Source organism: Struthio camelus, chromosome 1 (assembly GCF_040807025.1).
Source record: "Struthio camelus isolate bStrCam1 chromosome 1, bStrCam1.hap1, whole genome shotgun sequence".
NCBI lineage: Eukaryota > Metazoa > Chordata > Aves > Struthioniformes > Struthionidae > Struthio > Struthio camelus.
The window spans coordinates 88,988,101-89,012,008 of NC_090942.1; the positions used below are offsets into that span (position 1 = coordinate 88,988,101).

Below are 23,908 nucleotides of genomic sequence, written 5' to 3' on the forward strand. Positions count from 1 at the left end.
ACATTATTAATTCAGTAATAATGGACAGCAAGTTTTCATAATTACTAGGCATTCCAATGCTGTAGTTAAACTGGCTTTCCTCATTTGTGTATGACCTCTAGAAGTACTGACTTATGGCTAGAGGACTCACTAAGCTGTTCAAATGCCCTTTTGAGAGTATCCTTTGAGACATTGCAAGCTACCACAGATCAGAAACATGTCCAAACTAGGTAGGTTGGATAGTGCTGTTAATATTGCTACTGCAGCAGAGTGTGGCTTACAGAACATATCTGAGGAGGTGGGGAAATCACTGATGTTTAGTCTGCATCAAACTCCCTGCTGTTATTGTATTAGTATCACAAGATCTAGCTGTTATGAAACTAGCTTGATGCATATGTGTGAGCTACAGTCACAATACTGACTGCAGCGTAGACTTATGTCACTTATTCCCAATTCACTGGGCCATGTCAAGTCAGCCTGTTCTCTGAGCAGGAAATCACACCAGGCTTGGAGGTCAGTCTAAGTGGGACTTCTAGGTCCCTTCGCACTATCCATACTGTAGGTCTAAGGATCTAACTCTTGAAAACTGAGGCTGCATATCACTGAAACCTGTCGTGTTCCCTGACAGTATGTATGAAAAATCCAGTCTTTCCCATCATAAAAGAAAGACTTTTCCATCTCAAGTATCTGCAGGCTATTGTCTCACTTCCAGACTGAAGTGAGTAAGGGAGTGTGTATAAGGGAAAGAAGGCAAATGCAGATACATAGGATAGCTGTCTATTTATATGCTGTACAGCAGAGTGTACAGACTCATCCTCATGCTAAGTAATGCTGTTTACTTATCTGTGTATGAGGTTTATTCCCTACCACGGGGCTATCCTAATAGCTTGGAAAAACACATGTGAACTCAGAAGGTGCACTTTTCCTGCAGGGCCACTGAGTGTCACCATCACTCCGTGGCTTGCTCTGTAAGATGCAGCTTTCTCCAGTAAAAGTCTTCTACTAAACTAGGTTCAAAAGCCCTAGCTTGCTCAAAAGCCTGGAGCTGGGAAGGTCTGCAACTTGTTTCCCTGGCACTCTGCACTATGGAAATATACAGGATGCTCCTAAAGGGTAAGTAAGAGCTGCTACCCGTGAAATGAATCTTGGCTTATATTTAGGCACACTGCTAGACAGGATTCCATCTAGTTCCTATAAGCTAGTTTAATAGATTATAGACTATGACTATAATAGTCATAGACTTGGTGACAATAATTATGGGATGGAACAAATGCTTCATGAGGAGAAACTAAAAAGGCTGGGACTCTACAATCTGGTGAGCAGCAGGTTGATGTGGGATTGAGATTTACAAAAATAATGAAGGCACTGGGTAAGGTGAAAGCAAAATAGTTTTCCAGCAAATCCTAGCAGGAAATCAGTTTCAACCACGCACGTACACACACACACAAAAGTACGCAAAAGAACCGGTTGCTACAGGAGTTATGGAGCAGATAATATCAGCGGATTCAAAAAGGTGTTACAGAAATTAATGGAAAACCGGTCCATCAACACATACTAAAGGTAATAGATAGTGATGTGTGCTCTAACATCCTTAGTACAGTGCTTGGATGCTGGAGTGGAAAAAGGGTAATGGAATGGGCCAGGTTCATCTGCTCTCCCTAACAAATATTAAGGGTAGCTAGATCTGGAGGACTAAAAGACCCAGAGGATTCATTCTTTCCTGGGCCAATGAAGTTGAACAGCAGCTTCTTACCTCCTACCTCCCTTTCAGATCCTACCAGTAGCATGGTGGAGCAGAAATAACCCACAGGCACGCGCACACTCTCTACAGACAGGGCTGTCCACACATAAATTAACATAGACAGGAGGCAGTACTTTAAAGCACTCATATAAACACAGACAGCATGAATAGCCTGATCTGAAGGATCAGAGCACAGAGAAACCCCCCTTCATGGTTTCTGGCCCCAAAACCTTTCATCCTGCTTTTTGGCTAGTCAGACTTGAAGTTTGCTAGTAGATCACACACACATGCACACAAAATAGCACAATCAAAAAGGAACTAATTAGAAATAGTTTATTAAGAACATAATACAGACTGTAGTGATCATGTGCAGAACTTGTCCAGACAAGCATACTAACCAGTAGCTGCTTACATATGACCAACCCAGTTGGTGCCTTCCCTTCATTTTCTAATGCTTGTTTGATGCTTGCTCAACTCTGATCCACCTTGATCCCTCCCTTTCTGTGATTGTGATTCTAAACATCCCATTATATTCCTGTAAATCCTCAAATTCTCTTGTTCAGTCCCCAAATCCTCCTCCTCAAAACACCCCCTAGTAAGTCTTAATGCTTCTTTATTGCAGTAGTTTCCCTCCATTTGCATAAATTCTAGACAGTTTCTTCTGTTAAATCACCTTTAGTGGCTTTAGTGGCACTTGTTTTACTGGCTCGATGCACAAATCTCAAACATGTCACGTTCAGGAGAATTCATGATACTCATAGCCTTACAGATACTCGAGTCAAGTCAAATCTGCTTCAGCACCTTGTACGTGTAGATGGAATGGATTCCTTTCTGCTTTTCTTTTGCTGCTTCTCGCCCTTTGCTTTATCAGTGATCAACTTCTTTCCACCCTTCCTTGGTGCATAAACCACCCTCTTTAAAGGAAACTCTCCAAGTCTGCCCAAGATGAGCCACTGGTCTGACCCAGTAGAGCATTCCTCATGTTCTTAGAAACGGTCATGCTTATAACAACACTATCATTACAAATGATAGCTTACCTTACAAGCCATGGTTACCCTAACTTGGATGGTCAGTTCTTAGGTTATCAGGGGAAGCAAGGCTAAAGTGGCTGTGCAGGATACTTTCTCTTCTCATGACTAAAAGTTGCCAGTAAGCCCTTAGGTCTCTATATACTCCCCACTGAGCACCTGTACACATGCTCTACACCACCTGGCCAGAAATCATTCCAGGAACAGTTATTACCACTGTGTCCTGTTTGTTCACCATGGTTTGTTCCAAATTCTAAGATAAACTGCTAACAACCTACATAAAATTACTAATGCTTAACAAGGTTAACAAGTCTCCAGAAGGACTGATAGCAAAGCGTGTCTCAGCAGAAGGAGCACTTGCCCTAAGTGGAGAAAAGTACTGTGTGCCAGCTGTACAGCCAGGTTATAACGCTTATCATGACCCAGCCTGTCTTTCGTCCCTTGGTTCCCTTCCCCTGCAACCTTCTGAGGCAGTGGGCTAGGAGATGGTGCAAACTGAAGGCTGGCCAGAGGCTTTTGGTTCAGCAGAACCTGAGGGGCGAGCGACACGGAGCATCTGGGGCAACACATGGCAGGAGAGAACTGCCAGGGCTGCGGGGGAAGCACAGATGGTTTTCAACACCTTGAGTCGTTTAATTCAAATGAAGAATTATGAACATAAAACATGTACCGTGGACATGATCTCTCCCCCACATGCATTTCTCCAGATGTTTTCCCTGCCTGTGACGTTGCCCCAGAGCAGTGGCCAGGATGCAGCGGCAGCGGGTCAGGCTCGTCCGAGCCCGTTGTTCCCACCAGCGCCCGCCGCCGTGCCGGCCCCAGCCCTTTGGACGCCTCCAAGTCCGGCAGGGAGCAGCAACCCCGAGCCCTTCCCCGCCAGCGCCGCCGGCCACGGCAGGGGAACGAGGGGAGCGGGAAGCGGCGGGCCCGGCTCGCGCCTTCTCCTCCTCGCTGCTCCCACCGCTCGCCGGGCCCGAGCGCGGCCTCTCGCCCGGCCCCCATCGCCAAGGCAACGGCAAGCGGCGCCTGCGGCAGGTGGATCACATGTCCCGGAAGCGCCTCGAGCAAGGAAGTGACGGAGACGCGGGAGCCTCAGAGGCCAGCATATTAAAAAAAAGGGGGGGAAAAAAAGGGAGGGGGAGGAGGGAGGCGGGGCGGAACCGGCCGAGGCCGCGGCGCGCGCGGAGCGTTGGGCGCGGTGCTGGTGAGCCGCCCCGCCCCCGTCGCCCCGCCCCGCCCCGCCCCGCCAGCCCCCGCGGCCGCGCAGGGCCCTGGGGCTGCCCTATGAGGCCGATGCCGGGCCGGGGCCGTGGGGAGTCCACGCGAGGTAACGCCCCTCCCACCTCCCTCCTCGAACGGCGGGGCCCCGGGCCGCCTCGCTGCCGCCCGGCCCGGCCCGGCCCGGCCCGGCCTGGCCCGGCAGATCGCCCGCGCGCCCGTCCGCTCGCCCGCCCGACCGCCCGCGCGCGCGGGGGGGGTGTGTCAAGCGGCGGCAGCGGCAGCGGCCCCGGGCTCCGGTAACGCCTGTGCCGGCGGCGCGGTCCCCGGGCGCGCGCGGCGGGGGGGCGGCGCCGCGGCGGGCGCGGGCGGGCGCAGGTGAGGCTGGGCCGCTGCGGGCGGCCGGGGCGAGGAGAGTTTCGCGGGGTCAGGGCGGGCTGCAAGTTGACAGCGCCTGTGGAGCAGCCATTGTCTGCTCTGCCCCGCGTCGGGCTGCGCTGGGCATCGGGAGCAGCGAACGGAACAACTCCACCTCTCAGCCCCGCTGCGTCCGTCCAAGTAACTCCGGAGCCTCTTGTTCCTTCGCGCCGCTAACTTTGCTTTAAAAATTTATGTTTCTTTCGTTCCCTGCCCCCCTTCATCGCTGGCATCCTGCGGCGGTTTCCCCACCTCCATCTGCAGTGGGGCCGTGTTGCATTGTATATACGTGTTGTAGTGAAGTGTCTGCGCGCAGAGCGCGCACGGACGCGCACACCCTCTGTTGGATGGAGTCAGCACTCGGTCAAGTTTGCTCTCGGAGTTGCGAGCAACGTCGGAGCTGGGGTTGCTCCGTGTGCCTCTCGAGAACTTGTGCCCTGCTTTGTTTATGAGGCATCTGGTAGGCATTTGCCTTAGAAACACGGGTGTGCAGAGCAGACACAAGTGTATAATAGGTGGTCGTGTTCCCATGTGCAGCTTATGCAGTGCTGTAGGATCCCGCTGATTGTTTCCAAAGCATCGGAAGGCAAATGTGTCTGTCTCTGCAGTTTCACTTCTCTGCATCGATAGTTTGGATAGTATGCCATAGGAAACTATGGTAACAGAGCGAGGAGAGATGGGTGTACTATAGCCTTGGTAGCTAATTTTTCCCTCTGAATCTTGTGGGCCATCCTGTGCAAATCTTACTTGTTCACTGACTTGATTTCCCAAGGATAAAGCTACAAAATCAGCTGCAAGTTTAGAAAGTATTCTGCAGGCAGCAGTCCTGTGCAAGGAGGAATGGATGGGGTGAGCAAATAAGACTTTTTTTACCTCCTGCATAATGTTCTGTGGCTAGTGTAGATGGCTGGCCTGAATTTTCTGCTGTTGCACTTGAGAAGGTCAGGAAGTTGTAGACAGGCTGCCTGTATTCTTGTTAAGTGTTGAAATGAGCAATGCAAGTTAGGCTGTAGACGGAGCCCATGTTCTTGTCCTTGTAATGCTCCTTAAACTAGTTTTCTCCCTTTTTTTTCATTTCTGCTGTGCTGTCATCCCTGTCATGGTATTAATAGGCCTTTGTATTCTTACATGTCAGTCTCTTAGGGTGCAGTTCTGTTTTAGGCTTAATCCAATTTAGCTCCTCTTTGAAGGTTAATTCCCAAAATAGCCATGTATTTTACCTCAGTTTTTTGCTTGGTATCTTACTGATTATGTTTGCAAAGTGGGTTGGTCAACTCTGTTCATTGGGAAAAACAATCATTTTGTTGTTTTTGATGGATTATCTATCTTCTTATGAAGCAGCCTGCTGAATCAAGTAGTTTGGCAGCCCAATGATCTGTAGACTGATGTAAGAGGAGGGCGCTGGAAGATGTGCTTGGAGAAGGGTAGTGTGTGAGGGGAGAGGATGAAATCGGGGCTATCTCGTATGGGAGTAGCCTGTGTTTGGATCAGATTACCCTAACATGGAACTGCTTGGTGAAGTACCATGCCTCTTGATTTTTGTGTTTGGAAAGAATTTTGTTGGATAACCTTGCATGTTATGAGTGACTGTTAAAATTCTTATCATCCTTCTCGAAAGGACAGTATGCCGCTTTAGCAGTGTCCCCAAAGGCCTTTTGCCTACATGGAGACCATTTTTTGGTCTCCCACCCCAGAGGTACCAGTGTTTCACTAGGGTTCTGTTTGTGATAGGGCCTGATTTTAAGAAAATGTAGATCAATGTGGAACTCTCAAAAAATGCTGGAAATCTTGAGCGTCGATACTGTTGCACACTGAGGAAACAGATGTTAGCGAGCAGAGCACCATGTCAGAAGCCAGGTTTCTCTTCGTAGTGCAGCTGTTGAGGGTAAGGTTACATGCCACAACTAAGTGGATCTAACAGCTTACTTAGTTTCCTTGCCTGCTGCTTTCTCCTTCCTTCCTTTTTCTCTCACTTGCACTTGTGGGATCACAAGTGAGCTGATTCAGATCACTGACCTGATGGAAAATGATGTCCTTTGTTTAGGTTAGTTTTTCTGCCAAGTTAGCAAGTTGAATCAACTGATGGAGGGATCTAGTGAGTACCAGAAGCAAGGTAAGTGAGGAAGAACCTGCAAAGGGAGGTTGAGGGTGGGCAAGAGAACAGGAATCTTTCCCTTCTAATGGTAGTGGAGCTATTAGATAACTTGACTGCAATGTGTGTAGCTTGACTCTGTCTCACTTTTTAACCCCGTTCAGTGTACTTCATGTATTTACTCCAGTTTCTTCCTTTGCAACAGTTTGTATTCTCTCCCTTCGCAATTACTCAATTAATTTACTTTCAGGCTTCGTTTACTTGTGGTGATGCCCCCTGGGAAAATCTTTAAGGTGATTGGCCTCTCAGAGCTTTTATGTGCTAGGTAGGCTTATTGACCAACTGTTTCTAGCTGTAATAGAGTTGTTCATGAAGACAGTGGCCAATTAGGAGATTGTGTCTCACAGTTGAAGAAAAGATGATTGCAGGGCAAAATTACTGATGGTACTGCTGAAGCAGTACAGGGAGGTAGTGTTAGAATTGCAGGGAGATCCCTGGGCAGGACTTAGAGGCAGGGGTAAAGACACAAAGGGAAGCCAGAACCTGGAACAGCAGCTATGTGCTTATTGATAATAGATTTTTTTTTTTTGTCCAGGTTTTGAGGAATAAGTTTGAAGCAGCAGTTCTCTGATTTAGTGAGCCTTCCTCAGCAGTGTTAACGCTACTGTCCTACTTTAGTTAGTCACCTGCTGCCCTTAACACCATTCCAGAATTGAAGAACTTATGTGTCTGGGAGAGAATGTTACTGTACCTCCTCTGCTGTTGTGCTGATCTGTTTGTTTAGTCTCCTGGAAAAAGTAGTGTAAAGAAGAGTGAAGCCTCAGTGAAGCTGTGAAGCCCATAATTTCTGTATTTGAAAAGATCTAGATACAGCGTCTATGCTGGTGCTGTGAGATCTCGGAAGTGCAGGGGGTCTCATTTAGAGTTGTATCAGATAGGCTGCAGAGGAACCAGCTGGTGGTGTTGGAAACAAACAAGCTGCTAGTGTTATCCAGACCATCGGAAGATATTTTTAAATCTTACATGAGATGGTTTGCTTCTAGGAAATCTGTTTTTCAATGGAATTCCATTGAGTAAATCTAATCACTTTTGCCCTTGCCCCTTTCTGGCTCTAATCTCTCCTGCTGTTATTCCCTATATAGCCCATATTTCTTGGTGGGGGAAACTCCCTGCTCGTCCCCATGTGTTACTTTTCTGCTGAACGTTCTTTGCAGTCTTGCTTCTCTTCCTCTTGGCTGATGAAAGCCTTCTCCAATCTTTACTCATTGATGTAGTTCACCATGACCCATCTTTCTGCTGCTAGAAGATGTCTCTGGCCCTGCGTGACCTTTTCAGAAATTTTCTCCTCACATTTATTGCTAGTGATCCCTTTATTCACTCTGCTTCTCATTCCATTCCCCCTTAAAGCAACTTGCCACCACAGATATCAGGTTCCAGTCCAATACTTGAGTTATGAGCTGTCAGGAACAATGACTAGCCAGAAGTGCATGTGATCAGAGAAAGAAAGAATAATCAGGAGTTGGCGGCTAAACTGTGAGAAGGAGGGACTGAGTTGGTAAATTTGCAGCACGACAGTGGAGTTGTGGGATAATTTTACTTCTTCTGGGACTAGAGAAAAGGGGGATCGTAAGTTGGGAAAGTGAAATGGGAGACTTGTGTACACACAAGTCCACACGCACAGTGTCATTTGCCTTAATTCACTAGCCTTGAAGTAGAGGTGATCAAATCTGTAAACCAAATGATTGTCTGAGCGAGCTGAAGCTGGTACTTAACTTTCCTGCCTTTTTAAGAATTCAGGATAGCTGTAGCTTCCACTGCAGCATGGCAATAAAAATGTGAGAACGTGTACATTATATTTTTGACTATGGTAATAAAACTTTTAAACTACGAGTATAACTTCTGGGTGATTTCAGACCCACGGCATCCCCAGCCCCCTATGATGTGGCAAAGTGGTGTAAGAGGCTTAGTACTGAGATACTCAAGTGAAAAAGCTGTACAATGCAATGAAATACAGTTTAGTTTTTTTCTCAAGCATGACTTATTTTCCGATTCTCTTGATTTAGGTCTGGAGTCAATCTCAGTCTGAGCTCCCAGGATCCTGTCACCATGGAGACTGAAAGTGAGCAGAACTCCAGTTCCACCAGTGGGAGCTCCAGTTCCGGAGGAAGCACCCGTCCTCAGATATCACAGATGTCTCTGTATGAGCGACAGGCGGTACAGGTAAGGCACTTTTATGTTCTAGGACAGGATGTTTGTCCGTGGAAGGTGGCCATGAGCCCTTCTTTATTGCTCTGACCTGACATGTATCAAGGTAGGCGTGTGCTTAGAGGACTGTCATGTTTTCAGATTTAGGAATTCTTGTGCTAGGCCAGATTTTTACTCTATATAGCCTGATACTCTACTTCATGTTTTATAGGTGACTCTTCCAGTGTCCAGTCTCTTAAATTTAATCAGTCCTGTGATCTAATAGATTGATCTTAGCCTGCTGTCCTATAACAAGTTGTTCACTTTATCATCCCAGTTCCTCTGGAACATCTGTACGGTATAGGAACATGGGTCTGACTGCCTACTCGACTATGCACATCCCCAAGTTCCAAGAGCTTATTAAAGTCTTACAAGTGTTTCTGCTGTCCTGGAATACACCTGTGATTCAGTCTGTAACTGAATTTGTAGTTGTACTACTTATTTTGATGCTCTAATCTGGCGGCTTGACTTTTTTCTTTGGGACCAGGGATGTCTCGTGGCTGTTATTTAGATCCTGGTTTCTCTTTCTAGTCATGTTTCAAGGGCACAATATCTTTGACAATTGGATTTTCCTCTTTCTCCAGGCCCTTCAGGCACTCCAGAGACAGCCCAATGCAGCCCAGTACTTCCATCAGTTTATGCTCCAGCAGCAGCTTAACAGTGCCCAACTTCACAGCTTGGCTGCTGTCCAGCAGGTGAGTTGCCAAGGGGCAGAAGGAAAGAAATTAGATCATTCTCTGGGGAAGATTTTCATTCTCTGTTTATGCAGTGACTTGTATGATGAGGTCCTGATTCACAATTAGACCTCTAGTCCCTAAACATGTATTTAAAGGTAATGCAAACAACTAAGAAACAGGAAGCTAGATGGAAAGATCCATTTGACTTTCAGATACAGAGCAGGACAAGATAAAATCTGGGTTCCCCATAAGGGAATCTACTTTTTGGAAGCATATGATTACCATATGATCAGCCCCTGTACCTCCTTTAATAAAAAATGGATGATTACATCAGTAGTGGATACAGTAGCATTTTAAAACTCAAACTTCATCTTAAAAGGAAGCATGCATTGTTGTTTCTCTGAGAATGCACGTGGTCTTGGGCGCATGAAATATCACATGGCGTCCTCTCAATTTTTTATGTCTTTACACTTAGTATCCCATGTTTTCTTTTATCAGCTACTAGCAAGATGGATTTGGGGAAGACCTTGTCCAGCAAGGAGGGTGTTTCTTTAATTGAGTTCTGTTTGTATAAATCAAAGTGATGTATGAAGCCTAATTGTCAGGCAATTATTTTCTTTAGCAACTTTGTTCACCTGTCAGACTTTATCCTCAGTTGAAGATGAATTTTGTGTGATGTGACAATAGTGCGCTCTCTGTGTAACATCTCCCTCAGTAGTTGCAGTCTTTGGATATCAATCCAGGAATCAGAGTCACAGAATGGTTGAGGTTGGAAGGGACCTCTGGAGATCATCTAGTCCAACCTCCCTGCTCAAGCAGGGTCCTCTACAGCACATTGCCCAGGATTGTGTCCAGACGTGTTTTGAATATCTCCAGGGAAGGAGACTCCACAACCTCTCTGGGCAACCTCTTCCAGGGCTCAGTCACCTTCACAGGAAAGAAATTTTTCCTCAGGTTCAGAGAGAACTTCCTATGGTTCAGTTTATGCCTGTTGCCTCTTGTCCTGTCACTGGGCACCACGGAGAAGAGTCTGGCCTCATCCTCTTGACACTCCCCCTTCAGATACTTGTACACATTGATGAGATCCCCCTCAGTCTTCTCTTCTCCAGACTGAACAGGCGCAGCTCTCCCAGCCTTTCCTCATAGGAGAGATGCTCCAGTCCCTTAATCATCTTCATAGCCCTTTGTTGGACTCTCTCCAGCAGCCAGTAGCTCCATGTCTCTCTTGTACTGGAGAGCCCGGAACTGGACACAGTAACCCAGATGCGGCCTCCCCAGGGCTGAGGAGAGGGGGAGGATCACCTCCCTTGAAGGTAGTTCTCAAATCTCTACCTGCAGCTTTATAGTTTAGGGGGAACAGAATCCTCTTGCTAGTTTCACAGAAATCTTAGTTATAGACCAACTGAACTCACTACCCCTTGCAGGGCACCTGCTGTGGGATCCTATAGGGCAGAAAAAATTATCTAACATTATTTACCCTCTTTCACCAACCGTACCTGCTGTAATCAGAAATTTGTTACCTTGAGTACTATCATTGCACACCTGTTACTAACTGGCATGACGTGCCCAACATAGTGTTAATGTGGGGCTTAACTGGGTTTTACCAGAGTGGGTTGGAGCAGCAGGATGAGGGTTGTAGTTTGTAGCGTGACAAGCTGGGGCAGTGGTAGAATATATACCCCTGGGTGGAAGACTGGAGATCGCACACTCTAAGTGTCTGTTGTCCACTACCTGAGGCGATGTACAGGACTGAACTGGCTGGGGAAGAGGAGGTACCTTGCTGAGTTGCTACACCTGTTTTGTGGGGCATAGCAGAGATTTGTAGTCATTACATTGTGTTACAGTTCTCAGGAATGGGAGAGGGTAGTGATGATGGGACGAGGTGTTCTGGCCAAGTCAAATATTTGGATTGGATTTAAAGGTTCATTCCAGGTGCTCATTTCTCTGCCAATCTCTTTTGCAGGCTACAATAGCAGCCAGTAGACAGGCCAGCTCCCCCAGCACCAGTACCCCACAACAGACCACCACTACCCAGGCTTCTGTAAGTAATCGCTTCCCCAAACATACTAAAGCCTTGCCCCGCTTGTTCTTTCTCCTCTTTGTCTTTTAGGAAGGAAATCAGCCAAGAAATCACAGCTGATAAGGATGCTGGGAATCCACAAGATACAGACAACTTTGAGGATTTGGGGTGCTGTCATTATTGGTGGGGGTTGAGGAGCCAAGAGAAGGTTTCTGAGTGGGAGAGGCCTCTTAGCTGGAAAGGTAGAAACTGATCTCTTTTTGCTGAGGCTTTGAGGATGCATTATCATGGATTAGGAGAGGATCAAGACTTCTGAGAAGGAGAAGGAGTTATGATCAGCTTGAAAGGGATTGTACTTTTATTTCTTCGGTAGAGGAAAAGTGACTTATTGAGTGAGAGGAGGTCTGGGTTTGTCCTGAGTATTGAGGAACTGGGATTTATTTAAATAATAGAAGAGTTGGTAGGGTAGATTAGTATTTTTTTGTCTTTAAGTGAGAGGCTGGAGAGAGAAATGTAGTTCTTTTGGATCTCTGCAAAGTTGCATGTTAACAGTGATACTCAGGTTCAGTGTACAAGTCTAAGTGTACTAGTCTTCTTCTAGCCAGAAGTTTAGATTGCATAGACCCTTAAGACAAGAGTTTGTTTCTTCTTGCCCTGACTGCAGGATACAGGGAAAAGCTATAAAATGCCTATTCTGACTGCGCCCCAATGCGATAATTTGTACTCGCTTCTTTGCCCCCATTGTTTCCTATGTGATTTGGGGCTTTTCTCTGTTTTAAGATCAACCTAGCCACCACATCGGCTGCGCAACTGATCAGTCGCTCACAGAGTGTGAGTTCCCCCAGTGCCACAACCCTGACGCAGTCTGTGCTCCTTGGGAATACCACCTCACCGCCTCTCAACCAGTCACAAGCCCAGATGTATCTCCGGGTAAGAGATGTATACACAAAGCGTGTCCTGATCATGAACCCCGTTTCCCAGCCACTCCAGTGTTTTGCTGTGAGGGACTACCAGCATAGATTCTTACCTCTGGACTAACTCCAGCTTCAGGGATCGTATGATTTATTTTAAATGCAAATGGAGAATCTTTTGTCCCTGAAACCACAGGTTTGACTCTGGGCTCAGCTTTTGAGGATAGATGAGCTTTATATTGTGTGGTTTAGGGATAGCCAGATGAGAGTCTTAAGAATCACATTTGTGTCTGCTCTGCATAGTTGTTAAAGATCCCATGGCACTTCTCACTAGAGTATCAATGTGAAAAATATATCCTAGACTTGAGTACAGCTCACAAAAATAAATCTAGTCTTCTCATTCAATGTTAGAACATATATATGTCTGGTAAATTACTTTCCTCGACTACTGCTGAGCTCAGGCACATAAGTCAGGATTCAAGCAAGTCTGGGTGCACAGATTGATGTGAACAAATATCTCATCCCTTGAATCAGTTTTAGGTGCTGCTATATACAAAACATTGATTATTGTCAAATTTAATCTGGAGTTTGGTCACCTACCTGAAAAATATTTTCTGCTGCTCAGTTGACTTTAGCTGGCTTTAGGTACAGACTGTAGTCCCCTTCTTTTCAAACATCCCCTGTCTTGGGCATATGTCTTGTATCCCTGCTTCTCAGCCAGGCCTAGATATACATCTGAAAACTATACCCAAGCCTTCTAGCCAGCCCTGGGCAGTCTGTGGGAGTCAGCTCATGCCCACGTTTAATAGAAGATCACTCATTTCCATAAGGAAATTGTTTCCAGTTTCCTGTTCCTGCAGGTTGTACTCAACATTACAGTGCCAGGAGGGTTGGGATTTTTTGCAGTGTGTGACATTGCAGCCTAGTGTTGCTTTGTAATCTGTTTGCTTGTGGTTCGCTGTCTTTCTTTCTCTCCTCCCCTCTGTTCCTTTCATTCCACATCACCTGACCCTCCCCCAACAGCCGCAGCTGGGGAACCTGTTGCAGGTAAACCGGACCTTGGGCCGCAATGTCCCTCTTGCCTCCCAACTCATCCTGATGCCTAATGGGGCCGTGGCTGCTGTCCAGCAGGAGGTACCACCCACTCAGTCTCCTGGGGTCCATGCAGACACAGACCAGGTCAGTGATACCCCCTCCCAGGGTCCTCCCCTCCATCCCGCACTCAGTCGCTCCACACTCTGGTCTCTGTCTCCAGTTCTCCCTGTGTAGGGGATTAGTTCTATTTTATCCCCATCCTGTATCCCTATAACTGCTGCATGCAGGAGGGTCTGTTCTCTCTTGCCACTGTGTTTCTATGTTTGCTTTTTGCCTTCAGAGACAGGATTCATTTCTGCTTAAAATTCCTTGGGTGAACCACAGGCTGGATCAGTCCTATCTTCACAATTTCTTGGTTGTCCTTTTGTGGAAAGAATTGTGGGTTCTGTGTCCAGTTTTCAGTGGGACAGGCACTCTGCAATGAAGAGTCTCTGCCATTGGTGGTATTCCTTGACCTAGTTGGTTTGCTGTTGTAAAGATGCCGAAGACTGAATAGACCACAAGGTCTTAGCTCCTGCATTCATCTGTAAATATTTCTCCAGGTCAAGCAGCTGCCATGGCTTTCCATTTTCTGGTTCCTTCCCAGTCATTCTAGGGATTTCCAGAGGAATTTTTGAACAACTTGAACTGCTCCTTTCTGCCCCTGCTGCAGTTACTTCATATTTGCCTCGCCTGGAGCACTTTCTTTGAAGCAAAGTCAGCCACGATCAAACTTGAAGATAACACTGCATTTGGAGGGGGAGTAAATGCAGAGAGAAATGCAGAGAGAAACTGGAGAAATCAGAAGGGCTGCATGCCATGAGAAGAGATGTGGGCCTCCTGAGTGGCAAGCCCTGCACAGAGAGAGGAGGCAGGTGGCACAAAAATTAAAAAGGAATTGCTGAACTTAAAGGGGAATCTCAGTGCTTTCTGAGCCATGCTAAAATGGATCCTACAGATGCAGGAGCAAGGCAGGCAGGTCTGAAGGCTGTCCCATGCCTTTTAGTTTCTGATGTTAGAATTTACTGTATGGAGGGAATAGTGTTATCCTCAAATTCTGTTCAGAAAGTGCCACGAGATCTTTAACTTCCATCAGAGATGGACAGAAGGGAGTTTAGGTTAATAAGTCTTCTGGGGAGGGCTGCACCTGAGCTTTGCCCTGCAATATTAGCCAGCTCCCTGTGTGAGACTTTAAGCATCAGCTTAGCCTGCATCCCAGTAGCGCGTATTGCGTCTGTGTTCTCTGCTTTTGTTAAGCTCCCAGGAAGTAACATACATAAAGCAAATGGACTCTGTTTTGTATGTGTGTTTCTAGGTGCAGAACTTGGCTGTGAGGAGCCAGCAGACCTCAGCCGCTAATGCCCAGCTCCAAGGCTCTGCTCAGAAGGCAGCTCTTCCAGGAAACTCCCAGCCTTCGGGCCTACCACAGGCCACAAATACAGGCCAAACATTGGCAGTGGCTCAGGCGGCTTCTAGCAGTCCAGGCCAGTCCCTCAACTTGAGCCAGGGGGCCACAGGCAGCAATGGTATCTCTGGGGGTGTGGTGGCAAGTAGTGGGAGCCAGACCTCAACAGGATTGAGCCAGGCATCCTCAGCAGGCCCTGCTGGCAGTTGCCAAAGGAAAGGCACAGGGGTGGTTCAGCCGTTACCAATAGCAGCTGCTCAGGCAGTGACTGTCAGCCAGGGAAGCCAAACAGAAACAGAGAATGCAACCACAAAGAAAGGCGAAGCGGACAGTGGTGGACAGCAAACGGTGGGCATGAACCTGACCAGGACAGCTACACCAGCACCCAGCCAGACATTGATCAGCTCAGGTAAGTGGAGACCTGCTCCTCCTCTTTGAGCTCATTGGGCCTTCGCAAGAGAGTCTCTTTTGAAAGCCCAGCGGTGAGAGGTTTCCTGACATGCCTCCCAGCCTCAGTGTTCCAGAGTGCTATTCTCTAGGAATTATCCTTCTCTGTGAATGAGATAATTTGATCTCAGCCCATTCAGTCCCCAGTCTCCTCTACCAGTAAGTTGTCAGTCATTTCGGAGCTTAACAATTTGAACCTGCATTGAGGGGTTAAAAAGTCCATTTCCTATCCCTGCTTCTTTTTGTTCCCAGCTGTCCTGCCACTAATCTTCTATACTATCCTCTTTTCCCTCCCTGTGTTTGTAGCCACATATACACAGATCCAGCCCCACTCGCTGATACAGCAGCAGCAGCAGATCCACCTGCAGAAGCAGGTAGTGATCCAGCAGCAGATTGCCATTCATCACCAGCAGCAGTTCCAACACCGCCAGTCCCAGCTCCTCCACACAGCCACCCATCTCCAACTGGCTCAGCAACAGCAACAGCAGCAAGCGCCATCTCTGACTCAACAGCAGCAGCAAGGTCAACCCCCCCAGCAGCAAGCTTCTTCTCAAAACCAGCAGCAAGCTCAGACCCTTGTGGTGCAACCTATGTTGCAGTCCCAGCCGCAGCCTGTTCAGCTCCAGCAGGACAGCCCTTGCCAGCCAGCCACCAAGTCACCTGTTCCAATTCAGTCAAAATCTCTGGTCACCCCCATCAAACCACCTCAGCTTGGGCCTGCCAAAATGTCAGCAGCACAGCAGCCTCCACCACACATCCCAGTGCAGGTGGTGGGTACACGGCAGCAGGGCTCAGGCCAAGCTCAGGCACTGGGTTTGGCTCAGATTGCTGCAGCAGTGCCCACCTCCCGGGGAATGCCAGCTGTGGTCCAGCCTGTTTCCCAAGCCCATATTGCTTCTCCATCATCTGCTCCAGCATCCTCACAGGAAGCTCCTCCCCTCACCACAGGGGTAAATTTGGCACAAGTTCAAGGCACAGCCCACATGGTGAAGAGCACAGCCTCCTCTCCAGTTGTGGCTCAGATGCCAGCAGCATTCTACATGCAGTCTGTCCAGTTGCCAGTAAGTAACATCACTGAGGAGAATAGCAAATGGGTTCTATTTGTTCATTCCTAGGAGACCAATTGCAGTGCAGCCCTGGGTCAGTGAGGTGGGATGCATAAAGGGTTTGGGGAAAGGAATATGGAGATTTTTCCTTTCAAATACATTAATTCCAATCCAACCCTAGGGGTTACTGACTGCAAGCAGTTCTCTTTCACATGATCATTCAAAGGCTTGCATGAAATGTGTTGGTGAGACTCAGTCCTGCCTCGAATGGGAGTATATGTCCTCATCACACACTGTCACAATTAACAATAATTGGCCTCCTTGTTGTCTCTCTCAGGAGAGAGACCAAGGCTGAGTGGGCCATGAAGACTGAACTCTTCTCTCCCTGCTAGGTGTGGATACCACCAGATCAGAGACCCCTTGGTATGTGGTATTGGCCAGAGTTTGGGCTGGCTCTAGGCTTCTAAGTTTTCCCTAGCAGCAGGCTATGCAGAAGTAAATGAAGATGGCTTATGCTGCACAGGCTTCTTTCATGCTGCTCTGAATTGTCCAGCTAGAGCCTGCCTAACTCCCTGTGACCACAACACCTTGCCAGCCCAGATATCCTTAGCAGGCTCCTCAGACCATTCATTTTCTTGGAGTTTCACCTGTGTAGTCAAGGGCAGAGTGCACCAGTTTGTTCCTAAACTCTGGCTCCTCCTTTCAGGCAAATACTGTGATGGCTCCCTGATTTTTTGAGAACTGGGGGACAACTCTGCTCTTGTCCAGCATGTTTCCCTTACTGTTCTAACTCTCTTCCTTTGTAGAAGGAATGATTTTGCTAAAGGCCTGTTTGGAAGCTAGTGGGTAACTGCCATTCCACTTCCTTCTCCCTGGAGTAATCCCTTGAGACTGGGACAGTGCTAGTGTCTTGATGTTATATCAGTGTATCAAGATGAATTGGGACACCGTATCCTAGTCACAGTGCTGTCCTGGTAAATGTCCTAAGCTTTGTTTCCCAGTAGGCAAATTTCTTAAGCAGAGGAGTGTACTGTTGAGGGAGCTTGAGCTGTCAGAGGAAGGAGCCAGGCAGAAGACAAAGGAAGATGGAGCAGGCATATCCTCTTGTTGCCTTCAGTCTATGGTGTACTGTGATTTGGGGAGGTCCTCTTTCTGCTTATGTGTTCCTCTTTCTTCACACAGGGCAAGTCTCAGACCTTAGCGGTGAAGCGCAAGGCAGAGTCAGAGGAGGAGAAGGAGGAATCACCCAGTGTCAATGCAGTCTTGCCTGCTAGGTCCTCTCCTGTGACAGACAGCCCCAAAAACATGGAGGAGAAAAGTGGCCTTGGAGGTGAGGTGCAAAGGAAAGCTATGTATTTTGTTGGCTAATGATCTAATTTCATATTGCAAAGGGAACATTAGGAGTAGAGAGAGCAATGGTTACAGTGACTCCTATGCTCTTAACGTTCCAGATAAATCTGATCCTGCTGCCAGTGCAACCCCAAATCCCACCTCAAATGAAGCAACATCAGTCACACCCACTTCGGCTTCCACCCCAAACGTGGCAATGGTGTCACGTCAGACGGGAGACTCCAAACCCCCACAAGCCATCGTCAAGCCCCAGATCCTCACACATATCATAGAGGGCTTTGTCATCCAGGAAGGAGCAGAGCCATTTCCGGTAAGTGTCCACTGCTGTGGGGAAGGAGATGTATCTCTCTTTTGGGAGGGTGGTGGTCTACCTTCTTTGGACAGGAGTTTCTTTCCCCATGCTCCAAGTCTGCTTTTTCCCTCGAGACACAGGCAATGAAAAGAGGAAAGGAAAGGAGGAAGGTTTCATTCATGAAGCAAGGCATTAAGTGGTGTGATGAAAGAAAGTGAGTTAGAGGGAGCAAAGCAAGTGATGGGAATGTTTTCCCCAGTAGTCCTCAAAACAATAATTTATGCAGGAATTGTAAGAAGGTTCTTCTCTCCTGTTTTTAATGGAGGAAAATGTTGAACAAGCAGCAAGTGAAGTTAGAACAAGTAAGGGGAAATATAGTTACATGGAACTGCAGGATATTCAAGGCAGATATCAAAGATCAACCAGTACTGCCAAGCCTGTTGGTCAGGAAGGAGTAATAACTTTATTCAGCAGCCCTCCTCTTCTAGTGGGCAGAGGGATTCTTTTGAGCTCTAACAAGGTGCAAGTGGCATATACCTCACACAGGGTGGTGGGCATGCAAATACCTTTACTGATGGGCAGAACTTTTTCTCTTCCTGTCCAGGTTGGTTGTTCTCAGCTATTGAAAGAATCTGAGAAACCACTGCAGGGAGGGGCTCCCTCTGGGCAGAGTGAAAACCTGTCCAGTAATTCCCCAGGAAGGGACAGCACTTCTATGGGTGAGTTTCAACACCAGGAGAGCTAGCAAATGTTACTGAAAGTTTTATTCTCTGATACTTCCTTATCTACTTCCTATATTATGAGCTTGTATTCCTTCTTATCCTTCTGCTAACTCTTCAGAGACTCAGACTCGGGCTACAGACATAGGATCTCCTTTTCTTGAGTGCTAGAAGATAATACTTTATTTTTTTTTCTTAAATATGATCTAATACACCCTATGTCAGTAGCAAGTGGGAGATTCTGAAATATTCCTGTCTCTAATGACTTTTTGAAGGCTGTCAAAGATGTGTGGACACAGCTGAGGTGCAGTGATGGAGATCTCCCCACAGCCCTGTAGGATATGGGGGATATGCTAGTTCTTACTTGCTCAACAAAAGGTTAATGAAAGGAGAAATACACCGCACTGTGCAACATCGTAGGGCCCTAATTAGGGGGCTTCTGCCTCCCCTCTGTCAGATTCTTCCCCAAGCTCACTGCTTAGTATATTGAATAGAGAATAGGGTTTGGAGTCAGTCTGCTCTGAGCAACAGTAGTGGAATGGTAAATGACGTGTGGTTTGCTTGAATTCAAACCATCAAGTGATGTTCATTTCTGTATCTCACTAGAGCTTGATAAAAAGGCAAACTTGCTGAAGTGTGAATACTGTGGGAAGTATGCCCCAGCCACCCAGTTCCGTGGCTCCAAGAGATTTTGTTCCATGACCTGTGCTAAAAGGTAATAGCAAGACATCTTCCTTTTCTCTGACTACCTATTATCTAGAACTGGGCATGTGCCTCTACTCTAGGTAGTGTACAGTACTTCAGTACATATGATCTACCCTTCATGGGATACACTGACTGTAGAGAACCTTTGGGGTTGGACCTCCTAATGATTTGTGAATGTTTTTAGACCTGGTTGAGGTAGATGTGATGTTGAGTGTAAACAGGATTTCTGACTTATTCAGGAAATGAGATGGGAACAGGGAAGTGCTTATTGGGCTCTGAAAAACCACTCTTTTGGCTGACTAATCAATCAATCAATCAAATGCATACTGCTAGCTGTCTGCTGCATTTTAGTACTAGACAAAGACACAAGGGAGTATATGGAGAAAAACATGGAGAGAAGTTCGACTAGTCATTGCTGTCCCCTCTTGACAATAGAGGGCATGTTATGGGTCTTTTTTCCCTTAGGGGAATGGCTTAATCGACCCTTCAGATGTTAGATCAAAACAGATGTTTGGACTTTGATGTCCAAATATTGCTTTTGTCAGTAGTCTGGACTGGTCCCTTCCAAGGGGAAGTCTTAGGAGAAGGAGGAACAGAACCTGATGCTAAAGAGTTCTGTCCCCATCTAGAGAAAGGAGAAGCAGATGCTGTTTAAGTAGTTGCTGTTTCCTGACTGCTGCTCTGGTTCTACTTATTTGAGGTACAATGTCAGTTGTAGCCATCAGTTTCGGCTGCAGAGAAAGAAGATGAAGGAGTTCCAGGAAGCTAACTATGCTCGCGTGCGCCGACGGGGACCACGGCGCAGCAGCTCTGAAATCGCTCGAGCAAAGATCCAGGGCAAGCGCCACAGGGTAAGGACATAGTCTTGTTTGCCTCTGTCCGGGCACACTAAAAGTTGTCACTGCTGGATGTACAGGTTTCTTACAATGGATGTGCTCTGTCCCTGTATTTGTGCTGTAGCTCTGTTAGCTGCTAGATGGTCCTGGTTTTCTTCTTTGAGGCAAGGACTGAGTTCCTGGACACTTGCAAGTGCTTAGACCAAATTTTCACAAGACACTGGTTCATACCTAACTCACTCTGCCTCTGTATTGTTCCTATCTTAGTGACAATGATGAGAAATGTGGTTTTGCTTGTTGTAAATGCATTCACAGCTGAGGTGAAATGCATGACCCATCTGTAGGCATACAGCATGTGCAAAGTGCACGTTAACACAATTATTACAGAAGGCACAGTTGAACTGTTCCAACTGTGCATCAGCTGCAAATAGTGCATTCACACTTGTACTTGTTCTGTTTGCTCTGTGTTAATTTCAGCATGTGATACAGAGCTCTCACTGAGTGAGACCACCTAAAAGCCTTGGTAGAAAACAGTCCACTTTTTCTGTTTGGTTATCTTTCTTCTATATTAATGAGTTAGAACACAGAAAGGCTCTAATGAGCTCCAGGGCTGGCATGAGGAAGATGAATGGACTGGGGGAGGGCGGAGAGAAAGAAGAGCAAAGAAGAAGGGAGGAAATAGCAAGGCCTGCCTCTTCTGGCAGCAGTGAGCGCTTGTGTCAGCTACTTCTGGATCAACAGCCTGAGACAGGGACTGTTGGGACAACTTCTGCTGTTCCTAGTGTCTTATTTTGCACTTAACTGTGAATTTCTTATAAACACCTTTGCTTTTCTTTCTTTCCTGTGGGGCTGTAGGGCCAAGAAGATTCCAGTCGAGGCTCTGATAACTCCAGCTATGATGAGGCTTTGTCCCCTACATCTCCAGGGCCCCTGTCAGCAAGGGCCAGTCATGGAGAGAGGGACCTGTCAAACTCCAGTATGGCCCCACCCACCCCAGATCTACATGGCATCAACCCAGTCTTCCTATCCAGCAATCCCAGTCGTTGGAGCGTAGAGGAAGTGTCTGAGTTCATCGCATCTCTGCAAGGTGAAGTTAAGCTCTCTCCTGCTGTCCTGTGATCCAGCATGGGAAATATTGTTGGCTGTCTTTCTGGTAGTGAGGCCATGGAAGTCCAAATGAGAGGTTCCTGGTGCTTTTATTGCACTCTGTACAGTCTCTGACCTGCAGTGGGGCTATATAGGTGGACCCCCTTAATTCCTCAAGCAGCCTGTGGTCTCAGGCAGCCTGTCAAGTAGAGCTTGGCAGGGGAAGGGGGGGAGGGGTTGGTAGATTCCTAGCTTGCTTTCTCTACCTGCCAGGTGTCCCAAGAGTGGGAAAGAGGAGAGTGCCTGGAGCACATCTGTTTCTCAGTGCTGTTTTCTTGGCTTCACAGGCTGCCAGGAGATTGCTGAGGAGTTTCGGTCACAGGAAATTGATGGCCAGGCCCTACTGCTCCTCAAGGAGGAACACCTCATGAGTGCCATGAACATCAAGCTGGGACCAGCTCTCAAGATCTGTGCCAAGATCAATGTCCTCAAGGAGACCTAACAGCTCTGAAGCTAGAGGTCTCTCTTTTGCTCTGACCCCAGTGCAGCTGCCAGCTTTGGAGAATCCTGCTTGGGTGGGGAAAGATGGGACCATCCCACATGATCTTGCATACAAAGAAGAGTGAGAAGGAAATTAACTGAGTTGAACTGCCATGCACAAGCCTCTGTCTTGGTCTCTCTATGGTGCTACCAGGGGGATGAAAACTCCCACCTGGGTCTTGAAACTTCTTTCCTTCCTCCTTATTTTGAATATGCTTCTGCCATACACCACATAAGGAAGGGAAGGGGACCTCTTTCTGCCCTAACAGACTTCTGAACAAGGAACTGCCCTGCACTTTTGCCACAGCAGGTCTATTAGATCCTATGTAGTTATTTTTGAATCTTGCTGTGCTAGAACATGAGGCACAGGAGAAGCCTGCCCAGCAGTAATAGCATGAGCAGCTGTGCTTGAGGCATTTGGGAAGGGGAGCAAGTAAATTCCAAGTGACAAAAGTGGAAAAAACAATAGAGCAAAAGGGGCTGTCTCTGTTTCACTGTTCTAAAAATACCTAGGCTGTTCATGAACTGGATTTAATAGCCATTCCAGCATGCATACCAAACCTGAAGGCCCAGGGCAATAGGAGCTGCCTTAGCTTTACTGTTTCCTGTAGAGATGCAGATTGAAGGCTAAGTGTTATGGCAGCTGCTCACTCCAGATGCTCCCCTTTGAGCCAGTCAGAGGAGGATTCATACTGAGTTCAAGGTGATGGGGGGGAAAAAAAGGGAGGGGGGGTGTTTTACCTTAGCAAACTCCGCAGGCACTAGGTTTGTCTTGCCATTGTGCTAGGGCATAATATACAAATCCAAAGCAGCCTTCAGAAGCGCTAAGGCTCTTCATAAAATGGGCTAGGGTTTGGGGTTTTTTTGCGTGTGTTCTCTTACCAGTTTGTGTTATTTTTTGTGTCTGTCTTCATTATCCTCAGGAGAGCTTATGGGACAAAGTTTAAGCTGGCAGGATTGCATCCCCTGCCTCAGGCTCTTTTTTTTTTTGTTGGTTGTCACTGTTGTAAAACAAGTATTTCTCTTCCCCAGTTAAAAACAACAACAACCACCACCACCACCCTCCCACCAACTGAATTCTGATCCTTTAATGCTATTTCTCCTTGAAAGTGATAGTTAGATGAACCCCCCTTCCAGCCCACATACCATTTTTTTTTTCAAAAGGACCAAATATGGTATTCTAACATCTTCTAGCCAGTTTGCTGAGGATATGAGCCTGAGCAGAATTCTCTTCTTCCAAAAACAACTCTGCTTTAAAAACAAAACAAAAACACAAGCTGAGGAAATTACACAAAGCACTAAGAGGTAAGTGCACTGAATAGAACACATCTTCTAAACCCTGTCTCAGCTCTTCTGTTTTTTTTAAGTTTCATATGAATTTTCCAGTGAAACCTAAGTCTCTTCTGTGTGGGAAGTGCCTACAGTTAGAGGAGGGCTTTAAAGTCATATGAGGAGGCCTAATAGCATGGGTAGGAAAACATTAGAGATCTTTGGAAGGGGCTATGTATTGATGCCCCCATAAAAAAAAAGCAATTGAAAGGGAGCACAGTGCTTAGCAGATGGCTATAGAGTGTGAAAGCAATGTCTTGGTCTTAATTCAAATGCTAAGTATGATGTTGATAATGACATCCTCGTTCCCGAGGAGGAAGGATTCTGCAGTCTATTAAAAATAGGCCCAAAGGAAGCTGTCCATTCTTATACACTGATAGTAGCACCAGAGCCAATATACATTGGGGAAGGGAAATTAGCATCTGTAACAGCAATCATCAGAGGAAGGTTGCCCTTACACAAGCAACTTGCTAAACAAAACAAGTTTTAAATTTAACCCATGGTAGGATAGAACAGCAGCGTATCAGTTACTAGCCCCTTCCAAGGACTATGTTTACTTCACCCAAAGGGAAAGGTTTTACCTCTTACCTAAAGTTCATTGTATATGTTCAAGGTTCTTAATAAAAAAATTAAAAAAGTCTAGTTGCTTCTTGAACACCTGTCCTGACCATTAATCTGTTTATCATATCACCTTCCCAGAAGAATTGAAGCCCCAAAGCTTTCATCAAGAAGTTACTTTTGATTTTATTGTT

The 23,908-nt window shown here is 46.8% G+C and overlaps 1 protein-coding gene across 5 annotated transcripts; it reads left to right on the plus strand.

The window, feature by feature from the left end:
* Nucleotides 1–3,970: 3,970 nt before the first annotated feature.
* Nucleotides 3,971–23,798, plus strand: PHC1 (polyhomeotic homolog 1). 5 transcript variants are annotated; one of them, XM_068955755.1, is made up of 15 exons: nt 4,002–4,075; nt 8,539–8,695; nt 9,304–9,414; nt 11,360–11,437; nt 12,197–12,346; nt 13,351–13,506; nt 14,717–15,215; nt 15,560–16,314; nt 17,482–17,629; nt 17,751–17,959; nt 18,546–18,660; nt 19,267–19,375; nt 20,066–20,216; nt 21,057–21,288; nt 21,635–23,798. In XM_068955755.1, exons 2-15 carry the CDS (start codon nt 8,582–8,584, stop codon nt 21,787–21,789), a joined length of 2,982 nt encoding a protein of 993 aa, XP_068811856.1. In that variant the 5' UTR covers nt 4,002–4,075; nt 8,539–8,581; the 3' UTR covers nt 21,790–23,798. The 5 variants fall into 5 exon arrangements, with proteins under 5 accessions (XP_068811848.1, XP_068811856.1, XP_068811833.1 ...); XM_068955732.1 differs by lacking the exon at nt 4,002–4,075 and adding an exon at nt 4,233–4,265; XM_068955722.1 differs by lacking the exon at nt 4,002–4,075 and adding an exon at nt 4,381–5,232.
* Nucleotides 23,799–23,908: the final 110 nt, after the last annotated feature.